General features: G+C 36.3%; 1 protein-coding gene across 1 annotated transcript in view; it reads right to left on the minus strand.

Annotated features, from left to right (window-relative positions):
- Nucleotides 1-11,019, minus strand: part of PTAR1 (protein prenyltransferase alpha subunit repeat containing 1) — a gene marked incomplete at its 5' end in the record, with an annotated part of 49,473 nt that overhangs the window by 2,474 nt on the left and 35,980 nt on the right. Inside the window, 2 exons of the mRNA XM_026866048.1 lie at nt 7,994-8,317; nt 8,828-9,144. Coding sequence (XP_026721849.1) covers nt 7,994-8,317; nt 8,828-9,144 — 641 coding nt within the window. The remainder of the gene's footprint in view (nt 1-7,993; nt 8,318-8,827; nt 9,145-11,019) is intronic.

Raw genomic sequence — 11,019 nt, forward strand, 5'->3', positions numbered from 1 at the left:
GGGGGGGGATGAACGGGGCGGGGAGGGGGGGAAGAGCTGTGGGGGAGTAATTTTTCTTACCTATTGATACCTCATGGTACCCATATTTCCCTCTAGCTGCTCTTTTACACTTGTAATACTCCACAACCTTAGTTTCCCCTCAACTACAGTGCTAATAAAGATACAGTACACTAACTGCTTTCTTCCTTTAAGTCATAAATTGACCATTTGCAGAAGACAAAGAAGTCACAATCCATCACACTAAGCATGTCAAAGCTACCATGTAGGGCTGATATCCCCTCTGCATCATGGCCTGATCCTATATCAGTGAAGTCAGTGGGAATTTTGTCACTCATTAACAGATGTAAAAAACAAATATGCAGATTGGAAACAAACTAATGACCAGATCCTGCAAATTACTTCTGTACAAGGACCCTGGGAGGTTTATTACTTACTTGATCATACTAAATTTTCTGATTTAATGAACCCCCAAATTAAGTAAATCAATATTGTACATATCAACTCAGGGTTTCTTTACACAATCTTTCTACTTTCTGTCCTAGCAGCTAGGAAGAGAAAATGAAAAAAAACGCAAAACAAAACACCCTGTATGAGCAAAAAATGTCCTTGCATTTTTAAGTTTTGCATTTAAAATGATGGACAATATTTTCAGTAATGCCCTGTGACTTTAGGTGCTCATTTTAGCACAGTTTCAGAACATCTGAAATGAATCACATTGTCTAGGAAGAGAGAGGAAAGGTACTAGCATTTTCTGATAAAATTGAGCCCTTTAAGGAAAGCTTTCAAATCAGAAAATTCAAAATCAGAAGGCATTCAAAATTATGAGTAACTTTGAAAATATTTTTTAAATGTGACTCATTTTTATAGAAATAACGAGAGAAATATTGAAAATAAAGTACCAAAAAGATTACTTCTTGTTTGTATTCAAATACCAATTTCAATTGTTAGTTTTTGACTGACATACTTTTCCCAGTATCCTGTGATGCTAAAGCACTGCATCCAATATGCACGTCTGTTCTTTCCTGGATGATTCCTGAAAGGTATCCCCCCAGGTGGGATGTTGATAGAGCACTTCCCAATTCTCCCAGCTTGCAAGACCTTACAAACTCTTTCACTGTCTCAAATACTCCCTACAAGCACTTGGAATAAACACCACTGCTAATAATTTGGTTTGAGTAAGTACACATTTGCCCAAGTATCACCAAAGTAAGGCAGAAAAAGCCAGAGAGGGGAAGCAAGAGATCTCACTGCTTTCAGCAAAAACTTTTGACATTGGCAGTGATTCTGCTAGATTCAGATTTAGAACAGGTCTCCCATGGAAGAGTTCTGTTCACAGATCACCAGTGTCATAAAAATAGCCATGCATGGAGATTTTTGCCTTTTGCACAGGACATTACATAAATAGAATTCATCCATCCATCCATCCATCCATCCATCCATCCATCCATCCATCCATCCATCCATCCATCCACCCACCCACACATACATGCACACTTACTGTGGGAAAATAAATACAGCTAATTTATTCACTGATAATCTCTCTACTGATGACCAAAACAAGAGACAATCCCCCAAAAGCAAACGATGCTTTACATTCACTATCCTGTACAACACCGGTCATTTATCAGATTACTTTTCAGTGTCTCACCGTCCTGTCATCATTTTAGCCTTTCTGCTACAAAATTCACCATTTATCTAATTTATCTGCATTGGAAATCTACATAACATTTACAATGGTCACAACTGTGTCGGAGAATTTCTCATAGAAAAAATATTGCGAAATATTATGTTTAAAACCAACTGTATTTCCCCCTAATATGAAAGCTGCTAGAATGAAGTATTTTTTCACATATCTTGATAAAATAAACATTCTGCCCTACATAGAATAGTATTTCGATGGACATGACTGTTACAAAATGTGTTTCATGACTTACAAATACTATAGTGCTGTCACTACTTGGATCTTGATGCTACTTGAAACCATTTAAGACATCTACTATTTCTATTATATTAAATTACAGATGACATTTCCAAGCACATTCTTCAAGATGACTACCCAGTTCTAAATAAGAAAAACTGGAATGATTGGGAATGAACACAGTAGGTATAAAAATATTGTGTCTTGTAAAGACAAGTTCTGGTACCTTGTATCATTTCTGTGATTTTTCAGTAACAGGTAACACACTTAAAAACCCCTATTTATCTACTCACCCTATGCAGCTATTCAGGAAATCTTACTGTATTAATGACAATCCAATTTCATAACTTTATTCAACAATGAACGTACAGGAATACCTCATCCAAGAAAAGCTCTTTGTTCACCATAATTATATTCTGTTCAGAGAGTGTCCTGTGAATTAAATATGCAACTCACTGTGGGTTCTCTCCACCTCCATCTATACAGTAGGATTAACAGCAGGTTCCAGATGGTGCAGATAAATATGCCTAATAAACCAGATTTTAGTTAAGAGTTCTGCTCTTCAGAATAGTTGTATTGTACATTAAGTGTCTGCCAGCTATCAAAATCTAAAAGTTTTTGCAATTCTCATATTCAGACTCCTCACAAAAGTTCGTTTTTTAAAAAAGAAAAATCTAAGATACATAGTGCATCAATACAGATACTGTAAAAAGCTTCCCTGTCATTAGAGCACACATCTTTGTGAGATACTAAATAACCTACTGAACAAGTAATAAGGAACTCGGAGAAGAAACCCAGCAACTGTCAGGAGCTTCCTGTAAGACGGCAATAGAAATTTAAGATACAGAATAACAGTATGGTGCAGATGAGATAGTAAGGTCTAGTGTGATTCATTAGGTACAGTTAGCTTGTGGGTAGATATAAAACACTATGCTAGACAAAAAAAAAAAAAAAAAAAAAAAAAAAAAAACTAGACAAAAAAAAAAAAAAAGAAAAAAGAAAAAAGTAGAAGCCAGTTATTACATGTTTAGCATTTAAGGTTTTTTTCTTTAAATCAAGAAACTGTAAAAATGTATGCTAATTCACTACAATTGATTATGCCCTGAGAAGTAACATTACACCCTAAATAAAAGCCACTAGAAAGTATCAGGTCTATAATTTAAAAGCATAAACTGTCTACATGGAATTTCTTGAAAGCACATATTTTCTCCATTTTTCAGCAGCACATTGCTGCTTCTGAGGAAAAGACCAATTAAAGTTTATGCTAATCTATTTTTCCCAACTTTAACTACATGATTTAATTTTTTTAAAATTTTCTCCTTTACATTCTCCCGGGGAAACTACATGGCTTCATAGATAAAGCTCTTGCTTTTCACTTCTCAAAGAGGATGTAGGCCTAGCACAAGGTTCTGAAAAATCAGCCTGATTAACTCCACTTAAGGACATCAATCAGAGCACTGTCTGGGAGGTAGTCAGGGTTATCCAAACATGAAATGAGGACACCTCATCAACCTTTGCTACATTTTTCTTTGCTGGTTGGAAGAACAGCAACAATGTTGGGAAGGAAACAGGCCTCTGAGCACATGGAGAAAAAAAAAAGAAGGAAAGTTATCTTAAGACAGGGACACTGAACTTCCTTTAAACTAACCTGAATGTTAAGTGCATGTGAGAAAAGGTGAGTTACCCTCTTTCCTTTGTATCTGACATGAATAAAACAGTAAGGTGTTAAGATCTCATCACCAAATGAGTATAGGACAAACATGCATTTAAAAGCCACATCTACATTTCACTTCACTGCTGCTTCTTCCAAAATTACTCTAGAAGACTCAATGAAAGAGTTGTGTTTTTTTCCCCACACTGTAAGTGCAGTAGTTCAACTCCTACTGAAAAACTACAGAATATTCTTCCCTTCCAGAAAGCAAAACAAAACTAAGCAAACAACCTTGTCCAAAAGTTCAATCATCAAGTCTCTGAAGGCTCATCACTTAAATTATTATCTGGTAGTCACATTTTGTTCATTGTATTATGTTATTCTTAAAAAGCATGCTTGTTGAGTCTGGCTACGTGGAGAAGACTTTCTAAAGCCCTTAATTTCTGGTCATGAATATTACACAGTATTGTTTTAAAAAATCACTAATTATCTACTTAGGAAAAAACTCACTCCTGTCCATATAAATACTAGCTACACATTCTAATTAAGTAGCACTGAGTCAAAACTTGAAATACCAGCAATTTTGATTGTAAGACAGCATCTAAGCTTTCTCATTATATTACCGCTTTGTTTATTTGTCTTAAAACAAGTTCTATATAAGGTAACTGATCAAACAGTATAAACCAACAATTTTCCCCCTATTTAAGTGACAGAAGGATTTTCTGGTATAAAGAATATGTAAGTAGTCAACGAAAGACTAATATGCAGACAATCGTAGACTTACAAACATTAATCAGAGCAGCTATAGCAATGCGTTCCAATAACAACTTTATACATGTTTGTAATTGTAGCTATCTTTAACGCTGCATGTGTTGCTCCAGTGACTGTACAGACAAGATAAACGAAATAACAGTTAATGTATTTAGCAGCAGAAATTGCAACCCCTTAAAGTGTGATTCCTTCTATTATAATTTCTGTAGTTTCAAATTACATTTGTGTCTAGCACAAAGAAATTTCTACAAAGACTAATCCAGTGAACAAAAAGAATTTTTATCAACTCAAATCACACATACTAGAGCAGAAGACAAAATCAGTAAAGATGCTGAACTTGATATAAAGATGTTTACAGATGTACAAAGTTTGATTTTATATCTGAAGGATCAGGGAGAGCCTTTTATTCTGCAGATTCTGTTCAACATTTTATCTGCAAGAATGTTCACTGACTATATTATAATTCTCTGACCTCTGAAACACAAAATAACTAAAATACATTACTTAAAGTAGCTGTACTCAGTAACCTTTATGCATGTCAACTACCAATGTCCTGAAGACCTTTTTTCAAGCAATGTCCAAATGGGACTCTACAGTAATACCAAATGATTCAACAAATATGATCCAAAGATCATAGTTCCAGAACATCACACAGTTGTAAGCTTAATGCAATTTGTTGGAAGTATCTCTTCAATCATTTTATATAAGAGGCTTCAGGACACTGACAGCTTGAAGTAATTTAATTACATATTTTCTTCTTTCATATGATTTATATTGTTAATGTGAAAGAATTAAAGCTCAATTTTGACAGCTTATGGCTTGCATTTCTCTCAAAGGGGAAGATATGACTTGTTTCAATTTCACTTTAATTGTTTATTTTTCTGTGTGGCAGTCTGGTTTCTAAATGCAACTATTCTTCCTGGATTAAAAAAAAAAAAAGAGGGGGCAAGTATTTCCATCAAGTGTAGATTTTAAAAACCCACACTTAAGAGTCATACTTCAGTCATCAGAGTTTTGTAAAAGTAATAAAAGTATCAAAACCATCTCTAATCAGAAATGTCAGAATATTTTCCAAGTATTAAAATATAATGCAACTCTGTTCAGTTACACAGGACCAAATCTTGTTTTCCTACAAGCATGCATAACTTGTGCTGACATGAACAGGAACTACACACATGTATATGAGGGCAGCTGTTTGATCTTCAGTGTTTAGGATGGTAAGATTGTCAAATTTAATAGCACAGTACTTCCATGACATAGCTTTAAGAAAGCCAACTAAGACTCCGGATTTTTTTAGAAGAATAAAAACATATTCCCTCCTATATTTTCTGGAAGAAATATATAATGGGTTTCAAGTCAGATCCTAATATAAATCTTTTTCTCTAAAAAAACTCAATCACTCCAGTGCAAGAAGAGAGCATCACTTCCTTCCCACAGTTCAAGAAGTATTTCTTATCATGCTCCTACATCTCAGTCTGCTCCTGCCACTAACATTTTTCTCTGAACAGGTAATTTTTGCCAAGGTAAAAGAGAACACTCAACTATGTTACTAAGTAATCTAGGACCAAGAACATGATCCTTAATACAATGCCCGTTGACTTCATGCTTTCCAGGTTCCTATTAGCCATTAATGAGATACTGCTAACCAAGCTGACCCAGGCTACCACACATGCTTTAATGTATCTTTCATACTCAAAAACCATCAGGTCTTCTGGGATGGGTAAAATTCTTGCTCAAATTAAGTTCAGACTCTGGTTTGTACCTGAACCTACCCATCTGTCAGTGACCACAGAGGCATCTTCTGATGAAATTATCCTCTCAAGCGCTTCTCACACTTCCTTCACACATCGATTATATTCTTCTGCAACTAAAACTATCAAGCAAGACAGCATCCCAGAGCACCTCAGCACAAATGGCCATGTAGCATGTCCCTAGCTATAGAGAGGCAGGTGTGGATGCCCGCTGAAACAAAGCTTTGACATGGAGATGCTTCTGATCTAGGTACTGTAAACAGAAGAGAGTATTTTTAGAAATGTCTTCATTAGCTACTCTGTGCTTGAAATGAGTTATGAACATATCTCTTAGACTAGAGATGGTCTATTTTCACTTTGAAATGCAAGAGTAATCCCCATCCATCAAATTATTCAGAACTTTTGAAATTCTGCATCTTTCAAGTGTCTTTTTTCTTTCCAAATAATACCTTTTGAGGCAACTACCTGGGCTTTTTTCCTCCCTCATTGTTGCTTTCTCTGCCCAACAGAAACAGCAGCTTGAAACTTATCATAGTTAGGAGGCACTTTGGGCAAGAGAAATACACAGTAATTTTGGCAAAGACTCTAGCTTGAAAATCTAATCCCCTCAGTGAAAATCTAATCCCCTCAGTCTGTTTGGAAAAGAGGTGATGTTGCCATTGTACAAACTTCTGCAGTTGTACAATGTATCTCCCCTGGGTCTTTGGACCAGCACAATTCCATTAGTGTAAAAAAATCCCTTATATAGACAAGTTCTAAGCAAATTACAATATAAACTACTCATGTTTAATTTCACTGGAAATGAAATAGAAATGTGTTTCAAATTCCCTTAAATTTTACAGTTATGTAAACAGAGATATATGGTTGGAAGAGTGCTCTTAAGGAAGAGTCAAAAGGAAAAAAAAACCAACAAAGACTGAAGCTCTTAGGAAGAACAAAAGCGAAGAGATAGCTCCCTCCTGCTGTCTCAATGACCACTCAGAAGAATTACTTTTTACTCCATCGTCTATTGGACTTGCATGGTCTTGGCTAAGTAAAGTTACCAGTGTATGATTTAGCAGGCTGAGATTCTGTAGTGTACATAATACATTCAGAAATGTGTATCAAGTGTCATTAATTCTGGATTGTTGAAATAAAATAAATAAATAAATACTGAGTAGGAAATTAAGATAAAGTAGTCTAAGGAAAGTATTTCCAAATATAGCTCTGATTGTGAGTGTGAACGTGTGTTTGAACTATTTTCCTGTACCTGGTTTTCGGGATTAAAACTTCATAGACTTTCCTATCAAACACATGTGACAACTAATAAGCAAACAAAACCCCAGTTACAACAGTAGAAGGCATGGCTCCCACATTGTTACTGAAGCCTTGAGAAAGAAACACTGCAGTCTGGTGTTCTATCAAAGCTTGCCAATACAAAAGTAACAGCACTCACCAAATACAGTCTGAATTCAAAAAGGTATTAGCAAGACACCACTATAATAAAGAACAGCCTAGAAACAGGTTTAGCTGATACTGACAGATCCTCCTATTTTTTTTCCAGATATTCTGTTTCAAAAGCATTTCAGATTTTTTTTTCTTTCCAAAGCCAAGTGATTCAGAGTCCAGCTTAATGCAAAGTTAAGAAAATGACATGGCAGAAAGCTGACACAGAGTGATTTCTTAAAAAGATTGAAGAATAAACTGCATTTGATTAATAAAAGGGTATGCCAGTTCTTTAATAAATAGTGACAAACTTCAACTCTGAACTTTAGGACAGACCATTAAAAGAGTGAGAAACACATGGTTAGCTAACACTTGCAACCAAGACATGCATTGGTTTCTGAAAAGATAATATTGCACTAGAAGAAGAACCCTGAAGGCTTTAAACACTTCCTTCACTGACCTAAAAAAGTAACTAACCATTTCCTATAAGCAGTAGCAAACCTGGTTTGGTCGGCATCCCTGCAAGTTGATAATACTTTATCAATGAACAGGTATTCCATTTCTGGACCAAGAGAGTCCTGCATAGGAGCACGCTTCAGGCGTTTTGTTTCTTGGTTATAACCTTGTTTGCTGCCAGATTCATTCAAACCATCAACATCCATAGCTTGTGCCATGTGACTTGTCGCAGGACTGTGGTGGGAATTACTCAGAGTTTCATCGCTGCTGTCCACAGATGATACCACTGTACTCAGAAGAGGAAGTTTGTGGCTTAGGTGGTACTGAAGGTAGAACACACACCTCCTTCAGAGGAAAAAAAGAACCCAGAAAAACAAAAGTCACACATTGAAAATAATCTGCTGTTGATACTGAACTGCTCCAGTTCATTTGCCATCCCACCAGGTTCCTCCACAGACACAAAATCTGCTATCACTGCTCACACTCTACAAAAAAGGGTCCAGTGTCACTTCAGCAAATCTACTGTTACCTAGTCAGGCATACACCCAGCTGCAGAAACCTGTGCTTTGCCAGCTTTTAAACATTTTAAGTGTGACGAGGCTGATTAACCATACCTTGTGTCTCTAAAAACTACAGGGACGAGTGAGCTTACATCAACAAGATACTTAAGCCCAATCAAACTTATCATTCAATAGCTCTTATTATGCTCTTAATGTTTCCAAAGGCTTAAGACATGGTATCTTAGAAATCTTTTATTGAGTGGTGCCTTTTAACATCACAATAATAATTTGTCTGGAAACATCAAGCAAAGAACAATCCACAAATCAGGACACTCTTTTGACCAAGTCCTCTTACCTATGACACCACAAGGTTTCATGCCCTGGGTAAGTATCAATCAGTTCGGTACAGAGCTCCAACTCTTCCTCTAAACGGTGGGGGAGATCCAGGCTCTGATCCTCTGCACAGGCAGCTTCTGCCCCTGCACTCTCCTTCTCCATTTGAAGGCTAGGGTTTTGCTCATTTACCATTTGATTTTGTACCAGTACATTATTGTCAGTCACAGTTCTGCCTATCAAGGACTTGAGCAAGAACTGGCGGTAATGAAATCCACTATGGTCTGAGACATGCATGGATACCCAATATTTAGTGGATGCAAGTTCATCAAGGAGAACCTGAAACAAAAAGTAGCAACAGTTATCAACCAGTATAAGGGAAGAATTTACCACCACTGTTTCTGTAATAATGTAACCTTTCCTCTGGGGATTTCAGCCACTGTGGTAATGGTTTGAGAACACACACAGAAAAGTGAAATAATCACTGAGAATTTTCCACTGTGTGCTGACAAGTATCTAGGCATCCCTGCACAGAAGAAATGATGATTCTTGCAAACTTTGAACAGGTAGGGTGTCTCAGGAACCTTTACACAGGGTGAGGTGAAAAAAACCACAAACAACTTATGATAAGAAAAAACCCCAGTGTTTTAAGAATCTTCAAATGGTTATTAATAAAGACTATGTACACCAAACTACACAGATATTAGTTACAAGTATTTTAACTTTTCTCTAGTGCACTACTGGTGTCAGAGGGTGAGCGGCTTAAAAAAATATATATATATATATTTAAAGTAATTAACATTTTAATTTTCCAGGAGAGATTACCAACCACTAACATTATGTTCCAAGTCCTAGAGCCTGTGGAATACAAAACTACTTGTCCATAATGAAGTTGCTTGACTTGGTCATTGTTGAACTTCCAAGAAAATCTTTCACAGTAACTGTGGTAAATACACTGGTGACTGCAGCTGTATTTGTAACCCTGCTGGCACCTACAACTTTTCTCTTAATTCTGATTGTTTTAGACCTTTGAAATTTATTTCTAGGAAGATGGGTGAGTTTGGCTACTGGGAAAATCTTGTTTTACTTTGTCTATTAAAAATAATGGTGGCATATATTTAAAGGCTTTAACCTCTTCCCTCACATTGGTCCTCCTCTGGAGTTTAAACTCTCAAAGGACATCAAAACTACCTTTTTCATTTACTTCTAAAGGCTTTGGATATAATGTTACTGGCATATTCTTGCTTTTAATCTCTTGTTCTAAGCTACCTATGCCATGTAATAGGACTGGCTGATGTAAAGTAACTTTCACAGACAGGAAATCTTCCTTTTTCCTCCTGCAGCACAAGAAGCAGAGACTCCCACAAAGAAAACCATGGAAATGCACAAGGGTAGTTATTCACCTTTTTTGTGGATTGTCTATTCTAAAAGATATTAGAACAAATACAAACAATGTGAATAGTGTCTTCTACCTGAGATACTCAGCACACTTTTTTAGGTCTTGACAAGAGATACCAGCAACATCTTCCTTTTACAGATCAGCAAACTGAAGGGCACTATTAAATAACAGCTTCCACACTGGATTGTTAAGGGAGCTAAAACTCCCCATCTCCAGTTCTGGACTTTAAAGCACAAGATCAGCTTTATCTCTTCTTGGCAGAGCTGAGCTTACTATTTTAAATTTCTGAACACTGAAATTTAAAAGCAAAACATATTAAAAACAGCATAAGGCTCCAGAGTGACATCAGAAAAATCAGACCAGTGTTAATTCAGCTGGAACTCATACTACACACATTATGTCCAATTTATCAACCTCAGAATAATCTGATTCATTTACCTAATATCTTTATAAGCTACAAAGTTACAAGGGAACATTGTAACTATACATTTTAACTTCTTTCACTAAGCAAACAGAATGATTCCCAGCATCACTCCTTACCTGAACTAGAAAACCTTTTAGAAAAGAAAGACAGGAGATTGCCATTAAAAAGATCTACAAAAACCAAAGCCTCTCCTCTAGCAACCTCAGAGTAATAGCGGAATATGCTTCAAACATCTGGAGGTAAAACAAAAAGCCAGCTAACATCTGAATTCCAACAGAAGTTTTCTCACCAAGCCAGTTTTCTCCATTTCCACACCAAACAGAACAAACCCTTCGTCATTTTTCTGTGAAGCAAGGAGGAAATTATATGAAAATGCCCCCCCCCCCCCCCC

This window comes from Athene cunicularia, assembly GCF_003259725.1.
Source record: "Athene cunicularia isolate RWA chromosome Z unlocalized genomic scaffold, athCun1 chrZ_part2, whole genome shotgun sequence".
In the NCBI taxonomy this organism is placed as follows: domain Eukaryota; kingdom Metazoa; phylum Chordata; class Aves; order Strigiformes; family Strigidae; genus Athene; species Athene cunicularia.